We start from the raw sequence: 26,121 nt of genomic DNA on the forward strand, positions 1-26,121 counted from the left end.
CCACACCACACCACACCACACCACACCACACCACACCACACCACACCACACCACACCACACCACACCACACGCCACATTTTATTTTGAGCTTAATAGTATTTTCACTCTTTCCTTTTGTTATATATATTATATATTGTTGTATAAAATGTAAAATCAGTAATTGGCTTCATTATCGGCTCCTTGTATTGTATATTTTTATTATTTTTGTTAATGGCTGTTGATTTCCAATAAATAAATAAATAAATCGTAGCACTCGTTGTAAAACAGTCTTTCAAATCGGTTGTGACATTTAAATTTAATTAAAAAAAAAAATTATAAAGAGAAATATTTGTGATTTTATCATTTAAAATATTAGAGAGAAAAATAAAATAAAAACACTGTTATTTATTTGACCCCCCTTGGGAATGAAACCCGGGACCTCCAGTATGGTAGCCAAGCGTGCTGACCATAACACTACGGAGGCGGAATTATAATTGCACTTTGTTAAGCTTGAAGGGCTGATCAGAGATAGCCCGGATGGTCGACATTTCATCCCCTAGTAAATAAATAATTGTTATATTCTCAATATTATTAATATTTAAAGCATTTACTTTGTGGTTAGTCATTTTTGCTTATTAATTTTTTTTACAAAAATGTTAATAATATTAGTATGTAACCACACTTCACAGATTTTTATGTCTGCCGGTTTCGAGACGTACCCGTCTCTTCGTCAGGACAATCACTACACCAGCATGCAAACAATACCAACCTTCACCACCATAGAACCATTTACACACTTAAAACTACACAAAATGTTTAACACATGCGATTTTTGGTCGATCCGAAGACCAACATGCACTAAAGTTTTCACCACAGACATGCGTTACGAGCCGAGGTTAAACATGCACTTTAGACAGATAAAAATCATTGTTCTCTATTTCAGGTGGAGCTGAGACAGTTGTTCAGCGCGTACGACGGACTGGTTTGTCAGATGAACGTCATCTTCGGGCAGAAGCTCTGGTTCGTGATGCTGGAGCAGTTCTTCATGAAGTACGTGTGGAGCGGCACCGGGATGGTCATGGTCTCTCTGCCCATCCTCATGGGCAAGGCCAGCTCTGGTAAGCCGCTACTCGCTACTCCTGACACTTGGCTCACTCATTTCAAGAACGTCATAAATCAAAAATCGACAATTTTCAGTTGTGCATGTTTTCGGAATGCCCAGAAAATGTACTATTTCCCAGCAAAAGAGGCATATTTTTAACTTAATATTTATCCGCTACAGGGTAGAAAGTGTTGTTTTTGCATTTTGAAGAAAAAGGTATTGTTTAATGATTTTTTTGAATATACTAGATATTTTTCAAATGGAGAAAAAACCCTTAGGTTTTACCTAAAAAGATCTTTTGCAAAGTAAAAAGTTCAATAAGTGGCTTGATATTTATTTTAAAAACATTGTACATACTATATTTTAAAACTTTGAAAACGTTCTCCTGAAAAATCAAGTTTTTTGAAATATGACATTCTTGAAAGGAGTAAGCGACTAATCCTTACTAATTATTTCATTATTGTAATTTTAATTTCATTATGTTGTAAGTCATAAATTATTTATTTATTGATTTGGCATTTAATTTGTAGAACTCCATTTTAATTTATGTATGAATTTTAAATCAAACACAGATTTTTTGAGTCTACAAAGTTGTATTTTATTGACAAAAACACATAAAAAATTATATTGTGACAATTGTTTCGCCTTGTTAGGGCATTATCAAACGAATGTGAAGATCAAATGGACTACGGTCCTTATGTAGCTATACAATTCTAAGTGACAGTTTTAACACGTGCAGCAATAATTTATGGGAGACAACAGTAGCTAATGGGGGATGTAGGTATGTACCCTTATATTTATTTTCCGGGAAAGGAAGAATTTATTGACATGGCCATATTTTAGAGAATTAATACTTTAAAGCTTAATACAATTGTTGGTAATATTATTTTTAAGAATTTATATATGTAGATGTAATTATTAGTTTATCAATAACGCATCATGCAAGCGTTTACATAGAGAGAGAGAGAGAGAGATGATGTTCAGTAATAGTCTATTTAAATATGTTTAGCAGTAGTGAAGACATAAGGTTGGTTTGTTCATTAGGTAGTGAGGGATGTAGGTATGTACCCTTATATTTATTTTCTTGTTTTTGTCAATAAAATACAACTTAGTAGACTCAAAAAATCTGTGCTTGATTTAAAATTAATACATAAATCATAAATGGCTGACTAAGTATTGCACCCATCACTTATTCAAGCTGGAAAAAAAGTATTATTATTGTGCCGGGTTGTGGTCCCGTGGTTAGTGTCGCGGACTCTATAGTCATAGTTTCTCGGTCTGAACCCACTCTACCATAATTTGATACCTATTTCTAATAATGAGCCGCTCAGGCTCACAGAAATAGTATGAAATTGAAGTGTTTTTGTAAATAATAAAAGCACAAATATTTCTCTTTTTCAATAATATTTTTTTAATTTTATTATTATTTTTAAACAGTCAGTGATCACATGAAGACAAGGTGATCAGTCCTGCTCTCCAAATTCTAGGGTCTAGGAGTGCGTATATTTTACTGGATAAAGTATACCTAAAAACAATTTTTGTGTTGAAAATTGTTCATGTAAATAAATAAAAATTTAAATGTTCTTCTTCAAACCCTCATCCGCACCCAATGGTGCATAGGGCACTGCATCATATAAACGCAGTGTTATCTTGTTAACACATGATGGAAAGGTGATCAGCCCTTCTCTTCAGGTACCAATACAGGGAATATTATATTACTATCGATCAATATTTTTCACTCTAATATTTAAAAAATATTAGGGTGAAAAAAATCACTTGTGTTTATTTGATCCCCGCCTGGGAAATGAACCCGGGACCTCCAGAACGGTAGCCGAGCGTGCTGAACATTACACTACGTAGGCGAACAATGCTATTTTTTTCAAAATTTAAATTCCTCAAGTGATTCACTGATTGCTTTGAAATTTTGACACAATTTTGCATTCGAATATCAGAAGTCAGCTAGAGTATGCCATAGAGGCAAAGTAAAGAGTTTACACAGTCGTGGAAGCCCTGCTGGAACAGGCATCAATAGTAAGGGAGAGGAAAGGCAATTGGAGGTGGTATGGGCACATAGGACGCAGAACTTGAACATATTGTAAACCAGGCAATCGCTATAGATCTTCCTCGAATAACATCTAGAAGAAGACCAAAGAATTCATGGATGCTGTAAAAAAAAGAAAAGATGATTCGAAAGCATGGCCTAGGTGACGTTGCCCACGACAGAAGGACCTACAACCTGAGTACGAGGAGAGCTGACACCGACAGTCTACAAAGAAGAAGAAGAAGACAAACTAAAGATTGCCATGATGATTGCCAACCTTCGGCGTGTAGTTGACAGTAAGAAGGAGAAGAATAACATCCATGTGTGTGGTTCAAAAGTTGCTAAATCCATTTATTTTCATTTCTAAACAAACAACCAAAAATCTATGTTTTTGTTTGACAATTGTGTGTAATTGTCAATTATCTGAGCTATATTGACCTTTTAACCTGAATGATATTTTTAATTAATCACTAATATACATATTTACCTAAATAGCTTCTTCAAAACCCATTAATACTCATTATCTCCGTAATGGGTTTGAGTCAATTAGTGAATTCTTTTGTATACATTGTTGGAAATTCAATGCCCCCTTTTTCGGTTCATATTTATTTATATTTTTTAACAAAAGTCCAAAGTGATATTTATATTTTAAACTGGATTTATCTTAACGGTCTGTTGAACTGCTAACCTTTCAAATAAAGATTTGAAATATTGAAGCCTTTGCTAATATGTTTGTTTATGAAATCACTGGGTCGTTCATCATATAATAATAATGGGAATACCACCATTTGTTAAAGTCTGTTGTGACACATATTTCTATGCGTTCCGCGTCATTTTCAAATACCATATATTTTCCAAGGATACTTATTTCAAGTACTTTTCGTTTAATATTTATGGGAATATCCTTAAATATTAAACGAAAAGTACTTATAAACGTAACGAAAAGTATTACGCTGCTTCGCCCGTGATTTATTTTTTGTACAGAATTATTACAGCCTACTCCCGTCATACATAAACGATGTATGATATGAGTAAACATATGATGCTGTTATAATTGATGACTCCGTCGAGGGTCTCCAATTAACTGTCGATAGGGTGAATAGGTACTCTAAGCACATGGGGCTTACAATAAATGTTGCAAAAACCCATGTTGTGCAATAGCTCATGCCTAGATGCGCAACAACCCTTGATGTTGAGTAACCAGCGCATCGAAATGGGTCGAGAGTTTCAAGTACTTGGGAGTGTATATGACTGAAAACGGCAGCGTTCAAAAGGAACTGGGAGTGCGATTAGGACTTGCAGGATCTGCATTAAACAGTATGAGGGCTATCTGGAGATCAGATCTATACTCGGTGAACACCAAATGCCGCCCATACAATGCCTGCATTGCTCCTGTTCTCTTATACGGCTGTGAAACATGGCACCTTACAAGGGCCCAGAGCAGCCGCGTACTTAGTTTTGAGAATAGGTGTCTGAAGAATTTTAGGCGTGCGGTGGTTTGACTTTATAAGGAAAGAGATAAGGCGTAGGACGTAGATCTTGGTCACAACTGTTGTTAAAGAAAAGGCGATTCAGTTGGGTTGGCCATGTACTCCGCATGCCTCCCGAGAGCCGCCATCAAGCTTGCCTCTTTTACAAGGCATCAGGTTCCCGACCACTGCTGACAATTCGTCGGCAGTTCTCGTCAGAACTTCGGGATTTGGACCTGACTTGGGAGGATGTGAGGGAGCTGGCAGCCGACAGAAAAGCCTGCAGACAGTTTGTGGACTCCATATGCTCCACGTAGGGAGCGGATATGGTTTAATAATATATACAGAATTATAGAAGTGTGTTGTATTAAATGTCATTTTGTATTTTATTTTCAGCTAAAGATCAGGACGGAGCCATCAGCGAGAGGTCCCAATACCTGACCACCTCTAGGAATTTACTCAACTCTGCTGCAGACGCCGTGGAGAGACTGATGTCTAGTTACAAGGTAATTTCTAATGTTGATAACGAGGAAATACCATAGATGGTCGAATAGTGATATAAGGAAGAATGCAAAACTCAGATTTATCTATATATTTATTTATTTATTGAACGGCTAAAGCCTTTAAAATAATACATATATATAGACCTAATATAAAAATACACTAATGAATACACTAATAGAGAAACAAAAAGTCTTAAACATAAAATAATATGTAATAAAATAACAAAAAAAAATAAAAAATTTATCCGCCTCCGTAGTGTATTGGTCAGCACGCTCGGCTACCGTTCTGGAGGTCCAATAGAGGGGGTAAAATAAATATAAGTGATTTTTTTCACTGTAATATTTATTCAATATTACCATGGACTGTTACCTGAAGCGGAGGGCTGATCACCTTTCCTTCATGTGTAAACGATCAAGATAACACTGCGTTTATATGAAGCAGTGCCCTATGCACCATTGGGGTGCGGATAAGGGTTTTATTATTATTATTAGTTATTATACAGACCTGAATGATGGAAGTTTAACTCAAGTGGTATAAAACAAGTGTTTTCTTTAATCATTGAGAATAAACTATGTATGTTTGCTCATGTCTTTTGACCTTCTTTCTTCTTTTTTTTAGGAAATCGTGACCTTGGCCGGTTACACGCACCGCGTGGCGTCCATGCTGGTGGTGTTTGACGAGGTGGCCGAAGGGAAGTACGTGAAGACTTCCCTGGAGCAAGGGGCTTCCCCCAAGATGAACAGCATCAGCGGCAAGGACGACTTCAAAGTGGACTTCCTCAACGGACAGCCCATTGCCAAAGGTATACTCCCGTCCAATAGTTCAACACCACTTTCCCCGAGTTGATGCATATAACATTTTTCATTCATTCATTCAAACCCTTATCCGCACCCTATAGTGCATAGGGCGCTGCATCATATAAACGCAGTGTTATCTTGATCATTAACGCATTAAGGAAAGGTGATCAGCCCTCAGCTTTAGGTACCAGTCCAGGGTTATATTGAATAAATATTACTGGGAAAAAATCACTAATATTTATTTGACCCTTCCCTGGGAATCGAACCCGGGACCTCCAGTATGGTAGCTGAGCATGCTGACCATGGACTACGGAGGCGGACAGCATAGATGAAGAAATGCATATAACATAGATGAAAAAATCTGTGGAGGTGGGAATATGAGCAGACTGGACATTTATAGGGCTTATGATCTGCCTTTGGCTGGTTTAACCGGTCACTTTACACCTTGTGTAATATTTACCATTGTTTGCCTCCGTAGTGTAATGGGTAACGCATTTGGCCACCATGCCGGAGACCTCGGGTTCGATTCTCAGTGGGTGGAAGGGCGAAGTAAATAAATGTGATATTTTGACAAATCTTGCTTAACCGATGTTAAGTAAATAAGTAAAAATGACTAACCACAAAGTGAATGCTTTAAATATAAATACTATTGAGAAAACTAACACATTGTTTGCAGGAAATGCTTAAAAGCGTCTTTTACATACTGTTAGTAGAGCGCAAGAGACGCTAAAAAACATTGTATAGATGGCAAGTAGGTTTGTGGTTACTTGTGATTAGTATACTGAGGGTCGGGCGGCAGACTGCCAGAGTATAATTACGGTTGGGGTTGATGAAAATACCGCCCGAAAACAATGTGTTAATAGCCAGCGTGATGACATGTTCCAGGCAAAATAACATACCACGATGACCTGTCCATCGACCTGATCAACGTGCCCATCGTGACCCCCAACTGTGACGTCATGGTGACAAGGATGAACTTACACATCGAGCCGGGCCAGCATCTCATCATCACGGGACCCAACGGCTGCGGAAAGTCAAGGTGAGCCTCTCCACGCATCTGTCTTGAAGTAATATATCGCTCACTCCTTTCAACAACGTCACATGTCAAAAAACTTGACTTTCCAGGAGATCGTTTTTACAGTTTGAAAATGCAATAAAATGTATTAAAAATAAATATCAAGCCACTTATTGAAGTTTTTACTGTGCAACGGATCTTTTTAGGTAAAACCTGAATGTTTTTTCTTCATTTGAAAAATATTTAGTATATTTAAAAAAAAATAATTAAACAATACCTTTTCTTCAAAATGCTAAAACAACAATTCTGCCCTGTAGCGGGTAAATATTAAATTAAAAATACGCTGAAATGAAAAATCTTAGGCTGATTTAACACTTTCTGTGCATCGAACACCGCTCCCATGTCCACACAAATATTGCGGCTACACAAGTCAAAGTGAACATGGTACAGTTATGTTGAATAAGATAAGGATTCGTAGGTTAGGTTAAGTTAATGTGTGCTAGTAATTCCACCATTTTTGTCTGCAGTTTGTTCCGGATAGTCTCCGGGCTGTGGCCAGTGTACGACGGAGAGTTGAGGATCCCGCGCAACTACGCGGAGGAGGAAGAGGCCCGGCAGGCCGACTGCAGGAAGACCAAGACCATCGCCCTCTCCGCGGACTTGAAGAGGCCCACGCTCTTCTACATCCCCCAGAGGTACCTTCTTCCTTTTCCATGTTCGCTCCCTAGGTGGAGCAATTGGCCGACACGACGTGTCTGCAAGTCGCTCTGTCACGCGCCATCTTCTTGGCTTCCTCCCAGGTCACTCCGGAATCCCAAAGTTCTGCTGAGTATAGTCGGTTAATGGTCGTCAGCGGCCTTCCGGGACGCTGGAATCCTCTGGGTTGGAAGAAGAGACACGAAGGGTTGATACTCTCAGGTGGCATCCTAAGGACATGTCCCAACCATGTCCACCTTCTCCTCCTCAGGACTTCCAGTATGAGGAGCTGTTGGGTTCTTCTCCTCACGTCCTCATTCCTGACTATACCGCAATGTTAATAATGCTTTTACATTATTAACATTGTGGTAAAATTGTACTTTTTAGGCCGTACATGTCCATCGGCACGCTGCTGGACCAGGTGATCTACCCGGAGACGCCGGAGGAGTTCCGGCGGCGGCCGGCGGGCGAGGGGGAGGCGCGCGTGCGCTCCATCCTGGCGCTGGTGGCTCTGGCGCACGTGCTGGCGCGCGAGGGCCTGCACGCGCTGCGCGACTGGCGCAACACGCTCAGCGGCGGCGAGAAGCAGCGCATGGCCATGGCCAGGCTCTTCTACCACAGGTGACTCCTTACCTACTGCTTTATTTGATTTAGGAGATCAGGGCTGTCCAAAAAATCCAAAAAAATAAAAAGAATTTTTATATAATAGGACCAAATCAGTAATTACCCTTCTATCACTAGCCGCTTTAGCAGCTTCATTATGCAATTATAATCTAACTCAACAATGGGTACAATTATGATATATTTTGTACTACTACTACTACTACTACTACTACCATCAAGCCATTTCTCCGCAGGGGTAGGCAGAGAGGATGGAACGCCACACTCTTCTGTCCTGACATACACTCCTCGCCTCCTTCACATCCATACATCTAGTCATACATGCCCTCCGATTACGCAGACTTTTGACACCGCCAGATTTTAGGTTCTGATTGATCTGATCGTGCCGAGTCTTTTTCGGTCGTCCTCGTTCTGTTTTCCCTCTAACATTTGCCACATATATTTTCTTACTTATTATCTCGTTATCCATTCGCTCCACATGTCCGTACCACCGTAAAGAACTCTTCCTAATCTTTTAAATTATTCCTCGTTCAATAATAATCTTCGTATTAATAAGGTTAGGTTAATTTTCTTATTTTGACTCCTTACCTAGCCTAACCTAACTCCCTAACTCATAACCTCCTTCTCTTGCTCGGTGTAGGCCTTGTGGCCTGAGGGATTAGCCTCCTGCGATGTTGATTCCCAGCTGTCAATCCTTCTCTTTGGTGGTGTGGCCGGCATTTTCTTCTCATCCGTTTTAGTCCTCATTCCCGAGGGTTGTGACCCTTGTGGAAGCAATGACTCTTCTCCAGTTATCCCTTTTGCTTATTGAACTTTGAAATTTCAATGAAATTTTGCTTATTTATTTGCCATTGATGAAATGGAAGTTCTTGAGTCGCTTTGGGATGCTCATCATCCCAAATACTGAAATTTTGCTTATTGAGCTTTGAAATTCGAATGAAATTTTGCTTATTTGAGCCGAAATATTTGCCATTCAGCCGAAAATAGGCCTCATAGCTGAAAAAAAATATTGAATGATTAAAAGTAGTATATTTATTAAATGTGATATTAATCTGTTAACCGGGCGGTCTGCTGTCTAATTACGCAACTTGTAACGGGCGCGAACACCGATTCATTCCTTGTCTTAAATTCATGTGGGGACATGTACGGATGACTAATACCTTTGTTGTTGGAAAAATATACATCCATATATATAATATAATAAACATATATTTCAAGTATGACGTATTCATATGTCCTACCCGTACCCGATATTGTTTACGTTTGACGTATTTATGCGTCCCACCCGGTTAACAGGTTAAGATAATAATAATAATATTTACAACATTTTGAGTGTGTCCAAATACTTGTTCACAAAATCTGGATTATCTCCAATTACAGGAGTTATTTTCATATTATTTTTTAACATCTCATCAAAGATGAAGAAGAATATGGAAGTCTGGGCATTTACGGGGCTGACGACCGTCAACATTCACCAATTCTACCCATTATTGACAACCACACTACTCAAATTCTTGGAAGTTCTATATATATGAACCAATTTAAAACCTTGTTCTTGAATCACTAGAACTTCACTAGAGACATCTATTGGTGAGATGTAAAGAAGCTTTTCATTAAGCAGAAACTCTTATCAATAATGGGTAGAATTTGTGAATGTTACACGTGTGTAAAGTGATCACTTAAACCAGCCTATGACAGTCGTCAACCCCGTATATGCCCAGACTTCCATATTCTTCTTCATCTTTGATGAGATGTCAAAAAATAATATAATGATAATAATTGTTTTTTGTTATGTTTAGGCCCGTGTACGCGCTGTTGGACGAATGCACCAGCGCTGTGTCTCTGGACACGGAGATCACCCTCTACGAATCTGCCATCAAGGAGGGGATCACCCTCTTGTCCATTACGCATAGGCCTAGTTTATGGTAAGGTCATTTTGACATTTTCTCCTTCTTCCTGGCTCTGTCTCAACTTATCGTCTTTGTAGAATGTTGGGGTCAGTTTGTTTATTGAAGAGACAGATGTAGATGTAGACAGACGTATCACTCATGTAGTACATGCTTGCTAACTTCCATGCTTTTTCTCTATCATCTATTTTATGTTTTTAAGTTTTAATTTTATTTTAAAAAAAATAATATATATATATATATATATATATATATATATATATATATATATATATATATATATATATATATATATATATATATATAAATATATATACACATATATCGCTCACTCCTTTCAAGAACGTCATAAATCAAAAATTGTCAATTTTCAGTTGTGCATGTTTTCAGAATGCCCAGAAAATGTACTATATACCAGCAAAAGAGGCATATTTTTAACTTAATATTTACACGCTACAGGGCAGAAAGTGTTGTTTTTGCATTTTGAAGAAAAGCTATTGTTAATTATTTTTTCAAATAAACATCATATTTTTCAAATGGAGAAAAAACCCTCAGGTTTTACCTTAAAAGATCTGTTGCACAGTAAAAATTTTAAAAAGTGGCTTTATATCTATTTTTAAAACATTAGCATTATATTATTACTTTAAAAACGTTCTCCTGAAAAATCAAGTTTTTTGATTTATGACGTTCTTGAAAGGAGTGAGCGATATGTAGGAGTTCCATGTAACCTAACCTAACCTGACATTATCTAATTTATTTTCCTTTTTTCTAGGAAATACCATACCCACCTTTTGGAGTTTGACGGAACTGGTAACTGGTCGTACAAACCGCTGAACCAAGTAGACAAGCAGACTTCATAGAATATAAATGTAAAATATTTTAATTGTAGAATTTAAAATACGCGATTGTCGATGTAAAAATGAAATGTGGAGATAGCGCGGGGCAGGCAGCAAAATGGCGGCCAAAACTTCGTCCTTGTCAAGTCGATTGTCTATTGTCTTTAACATTTTTATGCCAGAGATGAAAATGGAGAAATTTGAGTCGGATTGTGGTCCCGTGGTTAGTGACGTTGATTCACTACGCACATTACTGTGGTCCAGATCTCTCTTTACCAATTTGAATTGATTTTTTGACGAAAAAAAAAATATATATGTATTTAGTATCCACTATAAGTGATGTTGATCAAATTGAATAGCAATTTTTTTAAAAGAAGTCGTTACTTTGTTAGGTTTTTGGATTTAATTACTTAGAGCTTATCACGTCAACCAGTGCACAAATTATGTTGCGTATTACGTATTTCTAGCTCCTGATTTTCTTCTGTACATGTCATCAGTTTATCCCGACGTTGACCATCGCTTGAGAGTAATTGTCCTTGTTTTGGGTAGCTCTGAACAGCGCCTCGACGGTCCTGATCCCCGTCCAATCCTGTATATTCCGGAGACAGGAGATCTGCCTTCTGCCCACGCGTCGTCGACCCTTTATTAGGTGCAATAGTTCGTATTTCTCTCTCTAAGCACATGCTACAGATAGGACACCTTTGATATCAGTCAGCAACTGTCTCCCTACTTTTGCTCTTTGGAGCACATTCACATTGTTGACCATATCGGTCTATGGAATTCGTAGCATTCTACGATGTAGCTACATTTGGAATCCCTCTAATCGGTTCATAGTGCTGATATTGAGAGTCCACAATTTTAACCAGGAGAGTTTTCTTCTTTAGCCTTCTGTCCTTCTCTGCTGGACATAGCCCTCAGTCATATCCCTTCATTTCTTCTGGTCGATTGCTGCTTGCAGCCAAATTCTACCCCCCACAGCGGCTACGTCGTCAGACCATCTTTTTAAAGTCTTCCGACGCCTCTCTTGTTCTCCCAAGGTCTTCATCTTATATTTTAGAAATCCATCTTGTGGGACTTGTCTTGACATGTCTCGGAGGAAAAAAATACCACATTTTGAGTGGTATTACACAAAATAAACAATGAATAACAAGGAGAGTGTTATATAGAATTCACTAAATCTTCTTTCAATCTATCGGGCACATACAAAATTTTCGAAATTATATCCAAAGCACTACAATAAAAAAATAATTTTAATGATATATATTGTATATTTTATTACAATAATGACATTTTTTTATATTTGCAATTATAAACCATATAAAAATAAGCTTATCTATGAATATGTATGATATTTTAAAACGAAATATTAACTATGGTCACCACATTCTACATATAATCTGAGTATAATTTTAAAGACCAAAGAATTTATAGAAAGAATTCAAAATTTTATTTTAATAACGATATCTCCTTTACTTGACAAAAACAATATTAAATGTACATATTTATTTTCATAGTAAATTTCTCTATTAGGAGTTTGAAAATATATATATACTAGGCATCTCAAATGAGATGATGCATCTATCGTTTTTTATACGATAGATGATGGAAGTCTGAGCATTCCAGGGCGCTCGGACTTCCATCTTCTTTCGTATAAAAAAATTATAGAACATTTTTCTCAGTTGAGGTGCCTTTAATATATATTTCTATATCATCTGTGGGGTGAACAAAATCTAGTGTGTAATGGAAGAAATAGTTAACATATGTTTAAAATTTGCACATACCTATATTGCTGTGAAGTCACTATTGTAAATAATTTCAATATCATTGCTATAGACCTAGCTGCAAAGCAGTACGCAAGATATATATTTTAATTTTAAAAATATATATATTTTGACTTTTGTATGTATAAATGTGAATTTTATAATGTTTCCTTTTTCCTACAAGCCGTTTGGTATTTTTTACCTTGAATAAAACTTTAATTTAACCATATATGATTTTTTACGAGTTTTATTACATATATAAATAAAATGGAGTCAAACTTTTGCGTCCAACTATGTATTTTTTCTCTAATTTTGGTTTATAAGAACAAATTAAGTATTTTTTGTAATATTTAAATCAGGCTTATTTTCAGTGTTAATATTTCACTCGTTGCGCGACATGTTGAGTCAATTGTCAACTTGTAACGTCACACGGTGTATCTACATATGACGAGTTACGTGACACTCTGTGCCAATATTTGATTTGTCACATAACACAGTGTGGCTATGTATGTATGACTTGTTTGACACTCTGTGCCAATATTTGATTTGTCATACAACACGGTGTGTCTATGTATGACAGGTTACATGGCACTCTGTGCTAATATGAGTATTTCACTTGTAATATAACACGGTGTGACTATATTTGTATGACTTGTTTGACACTCTGTGCCAATATTTGATTTGTCACAATACGGTGTGTCTATGTATGACAAGTTACATGGCACTCTGTGCTAATATGAGTATTTCACTTGTAACATAACACGGTGTGACTATATTTGTTTGACTTGTTTGACACTCTGTGCCAATATTTGATTTGTCACAACACGGTGTGTCTATGTATGACAAGTTACATGGCACTCTCTGCTTATATGAGTATTTCACTTGTAATATAACACGGTGTGACTATATTTGTATGACTTGTTTGACACTCTGTGCCAATATTTGATTTGTCACACACGGTGTGTATGACAAGTTACGTGGCACTCTGTGCTTATATTGCACTTACATAACACAATGTGACTATGTATGGTGGACAAGTTTTGTGACACTCTATGCCAATATTTGTTTTGTTACACATCACTGTGTCTATGTGTGCCGAGTTCATGACACTCTGTAACCATATTTCACTTGTAACACAATGCTGTGTGTCTACGTATGACAAGGTACGTGACACTCTGTGCCAATGTTTGACTTGTAACCCAATAGTGTTTTGACAAGTGAAATCAGAAGGATTTTTGGATAATTGGTGTGTTTTATTTCATTATCCGTTTTGACATATTTTATATGATTTATATTCCAGTTTATTCAAATTTTTAGCTTTAAAATGAAGCTATAATAATGATTTATTTTATATGTTAAAAGCATTGTTAACTTTGTGGTATGGTAATATAACACGCTCCTTATCATTCATCATTCAATTTTAGGTAGAATTTTTTTGTTTGAGGTCAAGGGATCTTGCATCCCTTGTGTCACTGCGACCATATTAGGTCTATTGTGACCTCCCTCTGTAACACAGCTCACTCCCAAGACCTACATGTGTCATGTAACTCACAACCTGTCTTGGTGGTAGGAGCTACACCTTCTCGGAGTCCAGTAGAGGTCCTCCAAGGACGTGACTTCGTTTGTGAGCGAATGCGTCACAATTGTAGAGAATGTGGATTGGCGTTTCGTTATCCTCCATACAAAATCGGCATACTGGGGAGTCATGTAGTCCAATTTTTGTCATGTGTCTTCTCAGTCTGCAGTGTCCTGTCAAGGTCCTGGTTAGGATCCTCATTTGTTTTTTGCTAAGCTTTAGAGCTTCTGCGGTGAATTTCCGCGAGTACCCCATGATCAGTTCCTTGGCGTGTTTCATCCCTGAGCTGTTGGACCAGATCTCTCGGCTCTTAGGTGGTATTACACAAAGCGAACGATGAATGATAAGGAGAGTGTTATGATAACGATTGATATATCTTGCCCTTGTGATATTATGGTGACATTATCCAGTCAGTTTTGTGTGATTACTTAGACATTTGATGTCATGGATTACAACCAATTTGAATTTATGTAAAATTGCCTGTAAATAAAATGTATTTTATTTTTATAACAATTAATGGTGAATGATTTGCATGGTTAACTTATAATTTATATGTAATTACCAGTGAATTTTTGGAACATGAAACATTTTTGTGAAAATCAATACCTACCTAAAACATTTATGAAAAAAATTATATTGAATATATGAACCAATCATTTTATAAAAAAATAAAGTTTAAACAAAGTCAAAATTTTAGGGCTTTAGGTCGTTTGTGCACTACACGATATTTTACTGTCCGGCACTTCAGTTAGCGTGATAAAACGATGATTGGCTTGGATTGGCTTGTGCTTTTGTCCATCTTTCTTCTTATCGGTGCTCTTGATTTATCGATTGTTGCGCGGTATGATGGATAATCCTGAAATTATCCGGAACATTGGTCTGTATGTTCCCGATAGTTACCTAAGACAGCGTCGGCATAGATTGTTTCACATTCCTATACACAGGACCAACCTGCCGATGGTTATGCCTGTAGGAAGAGCTACCGCTATGTTGAACAATATCACATTGGATATTGATCTGTTCCATGTGTCCGAAGGAGTTTTCCGAAGCGGGATTCTTCTACACCTTTAAGTCTTCTTGTTTACTTTTACTTTTAATATATACGCCTTGAATATTGTTTGTTATGTATATATTATTTTTTTATTGAATAAATTGAAATTGAAATTGATCAGTGCGTGAACACGTTGCGCGTAAATTAGATCACGCTAAACTGTTGTAGTAACTTTTATTTTTCAAAACCGGACTGCCGGACGGTAAAATTCCATGTAGTGCACAAGCTTACTTGGGAGAAAAATGTAATTTTCCAGTGACACTATTGGAGAGTTCTGACTTTGATTCTAATGCCCTCATTCTGTTCCTTTCTCTATTTCCAGTGAACTTTATACAGTGGAACCTCTCGTAACGAGCATAATTTGTTCCAGAATCTTACTCATTAAGCGAAACATTTTTTGTTTTGACTGGCGCGGAAGTTCCGGCTTACAAGTGAACTCACAAGAGCACTTGCCCGTTCTCTGTAACTTGTTATGCGATATGTCGCTCAAGGGAGTAACTTTAAAAAAAAATTGGCTTGTGGAGGTTCCACTGTATTTAAAAATGTGTGACATTTAATGATATCACAACTTATGAATGTTTTTAAGGCATTGTTTTAAAAACATAATTTATTATTTGTACGATTATATCAAACTTTACCTTTCCGGGAGTATGGAGGTAAATGAACGTTGGTGCGAATTTTCCTTAAAGGAGGATCGACCTTAATGAACGTTGAAGTCCGTCTGTCAGATAGTACGATGTTACTTTTATAGGAATGACGTCTGTGGATATTTCGCTCACTCCTTTCAAGAACGTCATAAATAAAAAACTTGATTTTTCAGGAGAACGTTTTTAAAGTTTAAAAATATAATTTAATGTGTTAAAAATAAATGTCAAGCCACTTATTGTTTTTTTTATATTGTTATTGTTTTTTTGTAAAGTTTTTACTGTGCAACAGATCTTTCTCCATTTGAAAAATATTTAGTATATTTAAAAAAATAATTAAACAGTACCTTTTCTTAAAAATGCAAAAACAACACTTTCTGCCCTTTAGCGGGTAAATATCAAGTTAAAAATATGCCGCTTTTGCTGGGATATAGTACATTTTCTGGGCATTACGAAAACATGCACAACTGAAAATTGACGATTTTTGATTTATGACATTCTTGAAAGGAGTCAGCGATTTGTGTGTAATTTTGTCTTAATTGAAAAATATTTAGAAGAGGTGTTTATTTAAAAAAAAAAATTTAACATTATTTCTGTCATCAAAATGAAAAAAAAAATTCATGTAAAAAGAACCCACTCCCCAGAGAAAGACAGGCATAAATTTTTGTTGTCCCGGAAAGATTAACGATCAAAATGTTACTTGCAAAAAAAAAAGAGTTTTTAATGTGATTTTGTTGATGCGAATCAAGTATAAATGTTATTTATACATACCATTAATTATATTTAAGAAAAATGTTTTATATTTATATATGTAAACTTTTTTATTTTATTATTTTAGTATACCAAAACTACTACATTTTTAACCTTGGGATGTGTTTAGTACAATGTAATATTCGTAAATTGATCAACGTAATTAGACAAGCTAATTCCGTTGGTCGATAAATTTCGAATGCAGCGAGACAAACAAAATTGCCGGAAGCTATTTCAAGCCGAATGGTGTAATATAATTGATAAATTTACGAAAGAGATTCTATGAATTGGCCGATGAAATTAAACAAGTCGCTCACTCCTTTCAAGAACGTCATAAATAAAAAAAACTTGATTTTTCAGGAGAACGTTTATAAAGTTTCAAAATATAACACAATGTACTAAAAATAAATATCAAGCCTCTTATTGAACTTTGACTGTGCAACAGATCTTTTTAGGTAAAACCTGAAGGTTTTTTCTCCATTTGAAAAATATTTAGTATATTTAAAAAAAAAATTGTACAATATATTTTCTTCAAAATGCAAAAACAACATTTTCTGCCCTGTAAGCGAGTAAATATTAAGTTAAAAATATGCCTCTTTTGCTGGGATATAGTATATTTTCTGGGCATTCCGAAAACATGCACAACTGAAAATTTACAATTTTTTATTTATGACGTTCTTGAAAGGAGTGAGCGAAGTGGCTTTAAATATAAATTCTAGGTTATTCTTAATTTTCTGTAATTTTTGTTTAAAATTTCAAAAGGTTATCGTTTAAATTCATTTTTTTTAAATGCGTTTTGGTATATAAAATTGCCTATTAAATTTTTTTGTATTTGTAAATAATGTAATGTAATGTTAGAATATAAATGAGTATATTTTTTAGTATATTTTTAAGTAGTTAAATTAAACACTGTGAGATTGTGAACATTATTGAATTTGCACATACGTTTATTTTACAATAAATATCACAAATAAAATAGTTTATTTTATTTTATTTTAATCTTTAATCCTTTCTAAAATAGGCATATTACAATTTGCAATGATAGCGTACGAGGTTGATATTTTTATCTTACGCTTGATTTTAAAACAAAGGTTATTGTATTCTTCTCTTTCTAACCCTTATCCGCACCCAATGGTGCATAGGGCACTGCGTCATATTGATGCACTGTTATCTTGATCGTTGTTTACATGAAGGCAAGGTTATCACTCCTTTGCGCTTCGGGGACCAGTCCAGGGTAATATTAAATGAATATTTTACAGTGTAAAATCACTGTGAAGAACGCCAGGATAAGGGAAGTATGTGAGATGGAAGATATCGATAGGTGGGGAAGGCAACGCAGGAGACAATGGTATGCGCATGTGAAGAGAATGGAACCATCCAGACTCCCCTACATTGCACTGTACGGCCGACTCCAAGGTAGACGACTCCCGCGCAGACCACCAAAGAGATGGCTCGACTGCTGGGCATCGACAGCACAGAATTCAAGTAGGTACATATTTATTTCCAAAATTAATAATCTTGGCCATAATTTGTTTTCAGTTATTTTTTTCTTGGACCCCTTTTCGGACCCAAATGGTGCATAGGGCACCTCATCTAGATAGATTATGGTATAAACTTGATCTTTCAAAAGCAAGCCAATGAGATCTGTGCTTCAGATTTGGGAGGTATTGGGGTAAATTTGAAGGGATAAAAATAACGTGAGTGAAGGAGCTCGAGATGAAGGATATTACTTTTATATGGGAAAGGAAATAGAGGAGAAATTGCAGGAATAAAAATGATAAGAAAAGTTGTAACTAGGATACTCGGGGTTGCATAACTTTTGATTTTACATTCAATAAACGCTTATTGTATTAGGAGCACATAACAAATGAACAGGTGTGTATGTGTGTAAACCAAAAAAAAATGTACTTGGTTGATTTCATACGTAATTCAAAGTTACTTGTATTAGGAGTGCAGGAAATGTAAAGAGGTACAGTAAAACCTCGATATAACGGACTTATTAGGGGGAAAGATGGTCCGCTAAATCCGAATGTCCGTAATACAAAAAAAGGTTTAAAATAAATAATTAAAAAAAAATGAAAATATGAAAAATGTATTTAGATGTAAATAAACAATACAAAAATATCTTTACAATATTTTGAATGTGTCCAAATACTTGTTCATAAATCAGGATTACCTCCAATTAGGAGTTATTTTTATATTATTTGTTGACATCTCAACAAAGATGAAGAATAATATGGAAACCTGGATATTTACGGGGCTTACGACAGCCTATGACGGTCGTAAGCCCCGTAAACGGAAAAACTTCCATATTATTCTTCATCTTCGTTGAGACTTCAAAAAATTATATAAAATACAAAACTCTATTTATTGTCGTCGGACACTCGTCGCGAAGTGACTTTGCTGTTTGATATCTAATTAATTCATTCGTTCATTCGAACCCTTATCCGCACCCCAGTGGTGCATAGGGCACCGCATCATATAAACGCTGTGTTATCTTGATCATTAACACACGAAGGAAAGGTGATCAGCCCTCCGCTTCAGATACCAGTAATATTGAATAAATATTAGAGTGAAAAAATCACTTATATTTATTTGAGCCCCCTGGGAATCGAACCCGGGACTTCCAGTACGGTAGTATCGAATTAAACATGTAGAATATTAACAAGACGTTGAATTTTTTTTCGTTTGATTGGATTTTTCGACCGTTACATCCTAATTTCGTTAAATAAAGGTCCGTTATAACGAGGTTTTACTGTATTTGTTATTGAAACAGACATATTATGTGAGATAATTATGACTATACTAAATATGACAGTATATTTCATAATAATTTAAAATATTGCCTTTGGGTCATTTCAAATTAATGTGTAATACAAAATGATTGTATTAGGAGCGCATCAAATGTGAGGAGGTGTTCCCATTTGCAAGGAACTCCTTGGACCGCAAGGACGAACACTTGCGCCCTAAAATAACTAAATAAATTTTGAGTTTGGAAATACAGTAATAGCATTGAAAAGTAAGTGGTCATTGAGGGGTTCTAGGGTGATTGTAGAAGAGGAGTATCCCTTACTGAATGAAGTTATTAGCAGTGTTCAATAGTGGTGTTTGTATGTGTGAGTGATAATAGGAGCTGGAGAACAACTACATACGACGTTTTGAGAACATGAGGACAAAAGAAGAAAATTTATATAAGGAGAACATTAATGGTAAGATAAATTCTTCTTCTTCTACCCTTATCCGCATCCAATGGTGCATAGGGCACTGCATCGTATCGCGCAATGTTATCTTGATCGTTATTTATATGAAGTGAAAAGCCCCCCGCTCGAGGGTAATATTGAATAAATATTACAGTGAAAAATCACTAATATTTATTTTCACCCCCCTGGGAATCGAACCCGGGACCTCCAGTACGGTAGTATCGAATTAAACATGTAGAATATTAACAAGACGTTGAATTTTTTTTCGTTTGATCGGATTTTTCGACCGTTACATCCGAAATTCGTTAAATAAAGGTCCGTTATAACGAGGTTTTACTGCATTTTTCATTGAAACAGACATATGTGAGATAATTATACTATAGCGCATAAATATGACAGTATATTTCATAATAATTTAAAATATTGCCTTTGGGTCATTTCAAATTCATGTGTAATACAAAATGATTGTATTAGGAGCGCATCAAATGTGAGGAGGTGTCCCCATTTGCAAGGAACTCCTTGGACCGCAAGGACGAACGCTTGCGCCCTAAAATAATTAAATAAATTTTAAGTTTGGAAATACAGTAATAGCATTGAAAAGTAAGTGGTCATTGAAGGGTTCTAGGGTGATTGTAGAAGAGGAGTATCCCTTACTAAATGAAGTTATTAGCAGTGTTCAATAGTGGTGTTTGTATGTGTGAATGATAATAGGAGCTGGAAACAACTACATACGATGTTTTGAGAACATGAGGACAAAATAAGAAAATTGACACCAGGAGAACATTAAAGGTAAGATATATTCTTCTTCTTCTAACCCTTATCCGCACCCAATGGTGCATAGGGCACCGCATCGTATTGCGCAATGTTATCTCGATCGTTATTTATATGAAGGCAAGGTGATCAGCCCTCCGCTTCGGGGTAGTATTGAATAAATATTACAATGAAAAATCACTAATGTTTATTTTCACCCACGCTTGGAATCGAACCTGGGATCTCTAGTACGGAAGCTAACGTGCTGACCATTACACCACGTAGGCGGGCGAAAAGGTAAGATATATTTCATTATAATTGAAAAAATATGTATATTGTCTTATTTCAGGAACATTTCAAATTTATGTGCAATAAAATATGATAAATAAGGAAGGAATGCAAAGCTGAGATGAGCGTTATCGATAAAATTAAAGGTGTGTTGAGATGGTTTGGACACGTGGAACGAATGAGTGAGGAAAGAACGGCAAAACAAATTTACGAGGCGAACGTAGTTGGAAAAATGAGCTGAGGAAGACCTAGAAAAACGCGACATGATCAGGTATGTTAAATACTTGAAGCGGTCAGGTTAGGAGTCGAAATAATCGGCAGGTATGTATGAGGAGATGCATGAACGTGGAAAAGGCGAAGAATGTTTGCAAAGACAGTGGTGTGGCCTTCTATGCTATCTGCCTACCCCTGCGGAGAAGCGGTGTGATGGTTAGTTAGTTAGTAAAAATATGATATTATCAGGAGCGCATGAAGTGTATGGAGATGTGTGTGTATATAGAATAGCTCCAACAGTGGTTGGGGCGATACAAGAACAACTACATACGATGTTTTTAGGGCAAGGCGAGAACATGAGAACAAAAAAAGAAGATTATACCAGGAAAACATAAAAGGCAAGGGTATATTTATTTCACCATAATTAAAAATATAAAATTTTATTTCAAATTCATATGCAATAAAATATGATTGTACCAAGATCGCACGAAATAGATATTTTTTTAATTGAATTTTTATTTTATGTCTTTAGTTAGCTTATTACATTTACTACAAAGTATTATTCACACTTAATTTACATCATATCGCTCACTCCTTTCAAGAACGTCACAAATGAAAAAAACTTGATTTTCCAGGAGAACGTTTTTAAAGTTTAAAAATATAACACAATATATTAAAAATAAATATCAAGCCACTTATTGAACTTTTTACCGTGCAACAGATCTTTTTAGCTAAAATCTGAAGGTTTTTTCTCCATTCGAAAAATATTTAGTAAATTTAAAAAAATAATTAAACAATACCTTTTCTTCAATTTGCAAAAACAACATTTTCTGCCCTGTAGCGGGTAAATATTAAGTTAAAAATATGGCTCTTTTTATATGGTATAATGTATATTTTTTCACTCATATAAAGAATAAATATATGAGTGAAAAAATCACATATATTTATTTGACCCCCCTGCGAATCGAACCTGGGACCTCCAGTATGGCAGCCGAGCGTGCTGATCATTACACTACGGAGGCGGACAGATTTAAATTCATCATAATTAGAAATTTAAAATATTCCTTCATTTCAAATTATTATGCAATAAAATATGATATTATCAGGAGCGTATGAAATGTATAGAGATATATGAGTATAAAATAGCTCCAACAGTAGTTAGAGCAAGGGTGGCCAACCCGCGGCCCGCGGTCGTGTGTGACGAATATATATATATATATTTTTAGTCATTTATGTCAGGTCTTTAAGAATTTATTTTAAATCATATTTAAGTTATTCAAATCATTCATTATTTTTAATTACACGACATAAATGTGGAATGGTGTAATTGGCTTTCTTTTTTATGAATGTAACTATTTTTTATTATATACTTTTACTTAATATAAAGCTGTAAAATACCCAAATAAATAAAATAAATAAATAATTTAAAATACTTAAAAAATCAAGAAGTATGAACTTCGCTGTAATATATTATTTTTTTATTTTTTTATTTATTATTACAGTCTGTATGCGGCCCGGGGTGCAATTTGGGTTGTCCGGGCCACAAGGATGGAGGACAACTACACAAAGTTTTGAGGGCAATGAGAGAACATGAGGACAACAACGAAGAAGAATATACCAAGAGAACATAAAAGGTAGGACTACTATTTTTAAAAAAAAATATAGTTACTTAAAAAAATACAATTTAATACAATTTCTATACATTTCTACTTAATACAATCTTATAATTTTATTTGCACTGAGCCTCTCCAAAAAAGACACTTAGCTCTTGTGCTTGGAGAGGGATTTATTTCATATATTTTTTTTCACATAAAAAAAATATTACTGGGGAACATATAAGCATGTATTTTTATGCGGTAAGAAGGAGTTATCGTGTTAATTTTTTTGTATAATCTGTATATGTTATAGTGTTCGTCAAATTTAAAAAAAAGTGTTTGCGTCTTTTAAACATTTCACACACAAATTAACATATTTTATATATGTTATATATATATATATATATATATATATATATATATATATATATATATATATATATATATATATATATATATATATATATATATAACGTGGTAATATTTTTCTTTATAAATTGGGTGTAAATAATATGTAAAGTGGGTGTATAATAATAAAATAAACAATGTGTTGCTTTGTAATTAAAGAAACGACAATAAAAGTTTATTCTTAATTAATCTTTATAATAATTTTTATATCTATCTATCTATCTATCTGATTCTGACAGTTAATAATATTATCGGAAGTCTTTTGTTTTATTCTGAGCGACGCATGCGGCATCTGGTGGTAGAACTGTTTTATGTAGGTACTTTTTGTAAGTACTTAATAAAATGTATAGGTAGGTACCTAGTTATTTTATTACATCTCCCCCCTTGGGGAAGAAAATTCATAGTAAAATTTTCACTCGTCCTCCGGATCATCTCCTTGTAGTGAAGGGACTGGCATAAGTTTAGTGATATGATAAAGTTTTTTTTTTCCTTCTTTTTTTTCTTTCATTTTTTTCTTTCTTGTTTTTTTTTCTTTCTTTTTTTTTTCTTTTTTCCGTTCTTTTTTTTCTTTCTTTTTTTTGTATTTTTTTTTCTTCTTGACCCTTTTAAAGTAGACACAGTTTTTTTCAATCCATTTGTTTTTTTCTTTTGAATTCCTTCATTTTTATTCAGATCTCTTAAAGTATCTTCTAATATAACCAAATTTACAACTTTTAATTGTTCATCTGCATTTTCATTCGATTTTAATACTGGATTCCTGCTTAGACAATCTACTTCTAAATTCTTCTTTCCTGGAGTATATTTTATTTTATCTTTCGTAGAAGTTTTTTCTACTTTATTTTTATTTTCATTTTTCAAGCACTTTTTCTGTGTTATTTGTATATCTTCATTTTTATTCTGTTCTTTTAAAATATCTTCTAATTTAACCAAATTTACAACTTTTAATTGTTCATTTGCATTTTCCTTCGATTCTAATACTGGATTCCTGCTCAGACAATCTACTTCTAAATTCTTCTTTCCTGGAGTATATTTTATTTTATATTTTGTAGAAATTTTTTTCACATTATTTTTATTTTCATTTTTCAAGCAATGTTGCTGTGTAATTTGTAAATCTTCATTTTTATTATTAATCTTATCATCCTCCTTTGTTTTAAACCAGCACGTTGCTTCAGGGTGATATCGAGTTCCCTTATTTATATTTTCACAAATCTTACATGGACTTTTATCTTTAATTTTATCACTAGTTCTTAGATTTCCACGTCTTCTTTGATTATCTTTTAATCGTTTTCTTTGATCATCTTCTAATTTTTCTCTCTCACTCCGAACATATTGTAGTAATTGTTTTAATACATCTAATGTTTCATAATCCATTTCCAATTAACAAAATTGTCGTTTTATAACGTGGTAATATTTTTCTTTATAAATTGGGTGTAAATAATATGTAAAGTGGGTGTATAATAATAAAATAAACAATGTGTTGCTTTGTAATTAAAGAAACGACAATAAAAGTTTATTCTTAATTAATCTTTATAATAATTTTTATATCTATCTATCTATCTATCTGATTCTGACAGTTAATAATATTATCGGAAGTCTTTTGTTTTATTCTGAGCGACGCATGCGGCATCTGGTGGTAGAACTGTTTTATGTAGGTACTTTTTGTAAGTACTTAATAAAATGTATAGGTAGGTACCTAGTTATTTTATTACATATATATATATATATATATATATATATATATATATATATATATATATATATATATATATATATATATATATATATGTATATATATATATAATATAAATATATATATATATATATAATATATATAAATATATATATATATATATATATAAATATATATATATATATATATATATATATATATATATATATATATATATATATATATATATATATATATATATATATATATATATATATATATATATATATATAATATAAATATTATTTTATTACCTAGCGTATACTCTTTCTTAATTTTACCATTTGAATATTATCATTCATTGTTTTGCGACACATTCGTCTAAGAGATTGCATTTCGAACATTATCAAACGTACTCACTTTCCTAATTTTACCATTTGAATGTTCATTCAATGTTTTGCGGCGCATTCGTCTAAGAGATCGCATTTCGATCATTATCAAACGTATTCTCTATTAATACCTATATTTGATCATGCAAGTTTTCCTCGGTCTTCCTCTACTTATATTTCTTATTTGAGCGTTGCATTCTTTCTTTATTTCACCATTTGAACATTATCATTCATTATTTTGCGGCACATTCGTCTAAGGGATCGTATTAAGAACATTATGAAACGTATACTCTTTCTTTATTTCATTATTTGAACATTGTTATTCATTGTTTTGCGGCACATTCGTCTAAGGGATCGTATTTATAACATTATCAAACGTATACTCTTTCCTTATTTCACCATTTGAACATTATCATTCATTATTTTGCGGCACATTCGTCTAAGGGATCGTGTTTAGAACATTATCAAACGTATACTCTTTCTTTATTTCATTATTTGAACATTATTATTCATTGTTTTACGGCACATTTGTCGAAGAGATCGCATTTCAATTGTTATCAATCGTTCACTCTGTTAATATATTCGATCATGCAAGTTTTCCTCGGTCTTCATCTGTTTCTATTTCAAACTATTATTCAAAGTGTCTCCCCTTAAATTTGTTTTACTATTCTTTTTTCACTCATTCAAAAATCAAAGCGTTTTATTTCTGCAAAATATAATAAAATATAATAATCGTCCGCCTCCGTAGTGTAATGGTCAGCACGCTCGGCTACCGTTCTGGAGGTCCCGGGTTCGATTCCTAAGGGGGGTAAAAATAAATAAAAGTAATTTTTTCACTGTAATATTTATTCAATATTACC

General features: G+C 34.4%; 1 protein-coding gene across 1 annotated transcript in view; it reads left to right on the forward strand.

Moving 5' to 3' along the window:
* The window catches only part of Abcd1 (ATP binding cassette subfamily D), a 77,401-nt gene extending 59,671 nt beyond the window's left edge, over positions 1-17,730 (forward strand). Inside the window, exons 6-13 of the mRNA XM_088260325.1 lie at positions 924-1,098; positions 4,989-5,098; positions 5,715-5,898; positions 6,779-6,932; positions 7,436-7,603; positions 7,992-8,225; positions 10,025-10,150; positions 10,905-17,730. Coding sequence (XP_088116451.1) covers positions 924-1,098; positions 4,989-5,098; positions 5,715-5,898; positions 6,779-6,932; positions 7,436-7,603; positions 7,992-8,225; positions 10,025-10,150; positions 10,905-10,992 — 1,239 coding nt within the window. The 3' untranslated portion in view covers positions 10,993-17,730. The remainder of the gene's footprint in view (positions 1-923; positions 1,099-4,988; positions 5,099-5,714; positions 5,899-6,778; positions 6,933-7,435; positions 7,604-7,991; positions 8,226-10,024; positions 10,151-10,904) is intronic.
* The last annotated feature ends 8,391 nt before the right edge of the window (positions 17,731-26,121 follow it).

Source organism: Brachycentrus maculatus, unplaced genomic scaffold, assembly GCF_059751285.1.
Source record: "Brachycentrus maculatus isolate JH-2025_06_01 unplaced genomic scaffold, ASM5975128v1 h1tg000131l, whole genome shotgun sequence".
NCBI classification, from domain to species: domain Eukaryota; kingdom Metazoa; phylum Arthropoda; class Insecta; order Trichoptera; family Brachycentridae; genus Brachycentrus; species Brachycentrus maculatus.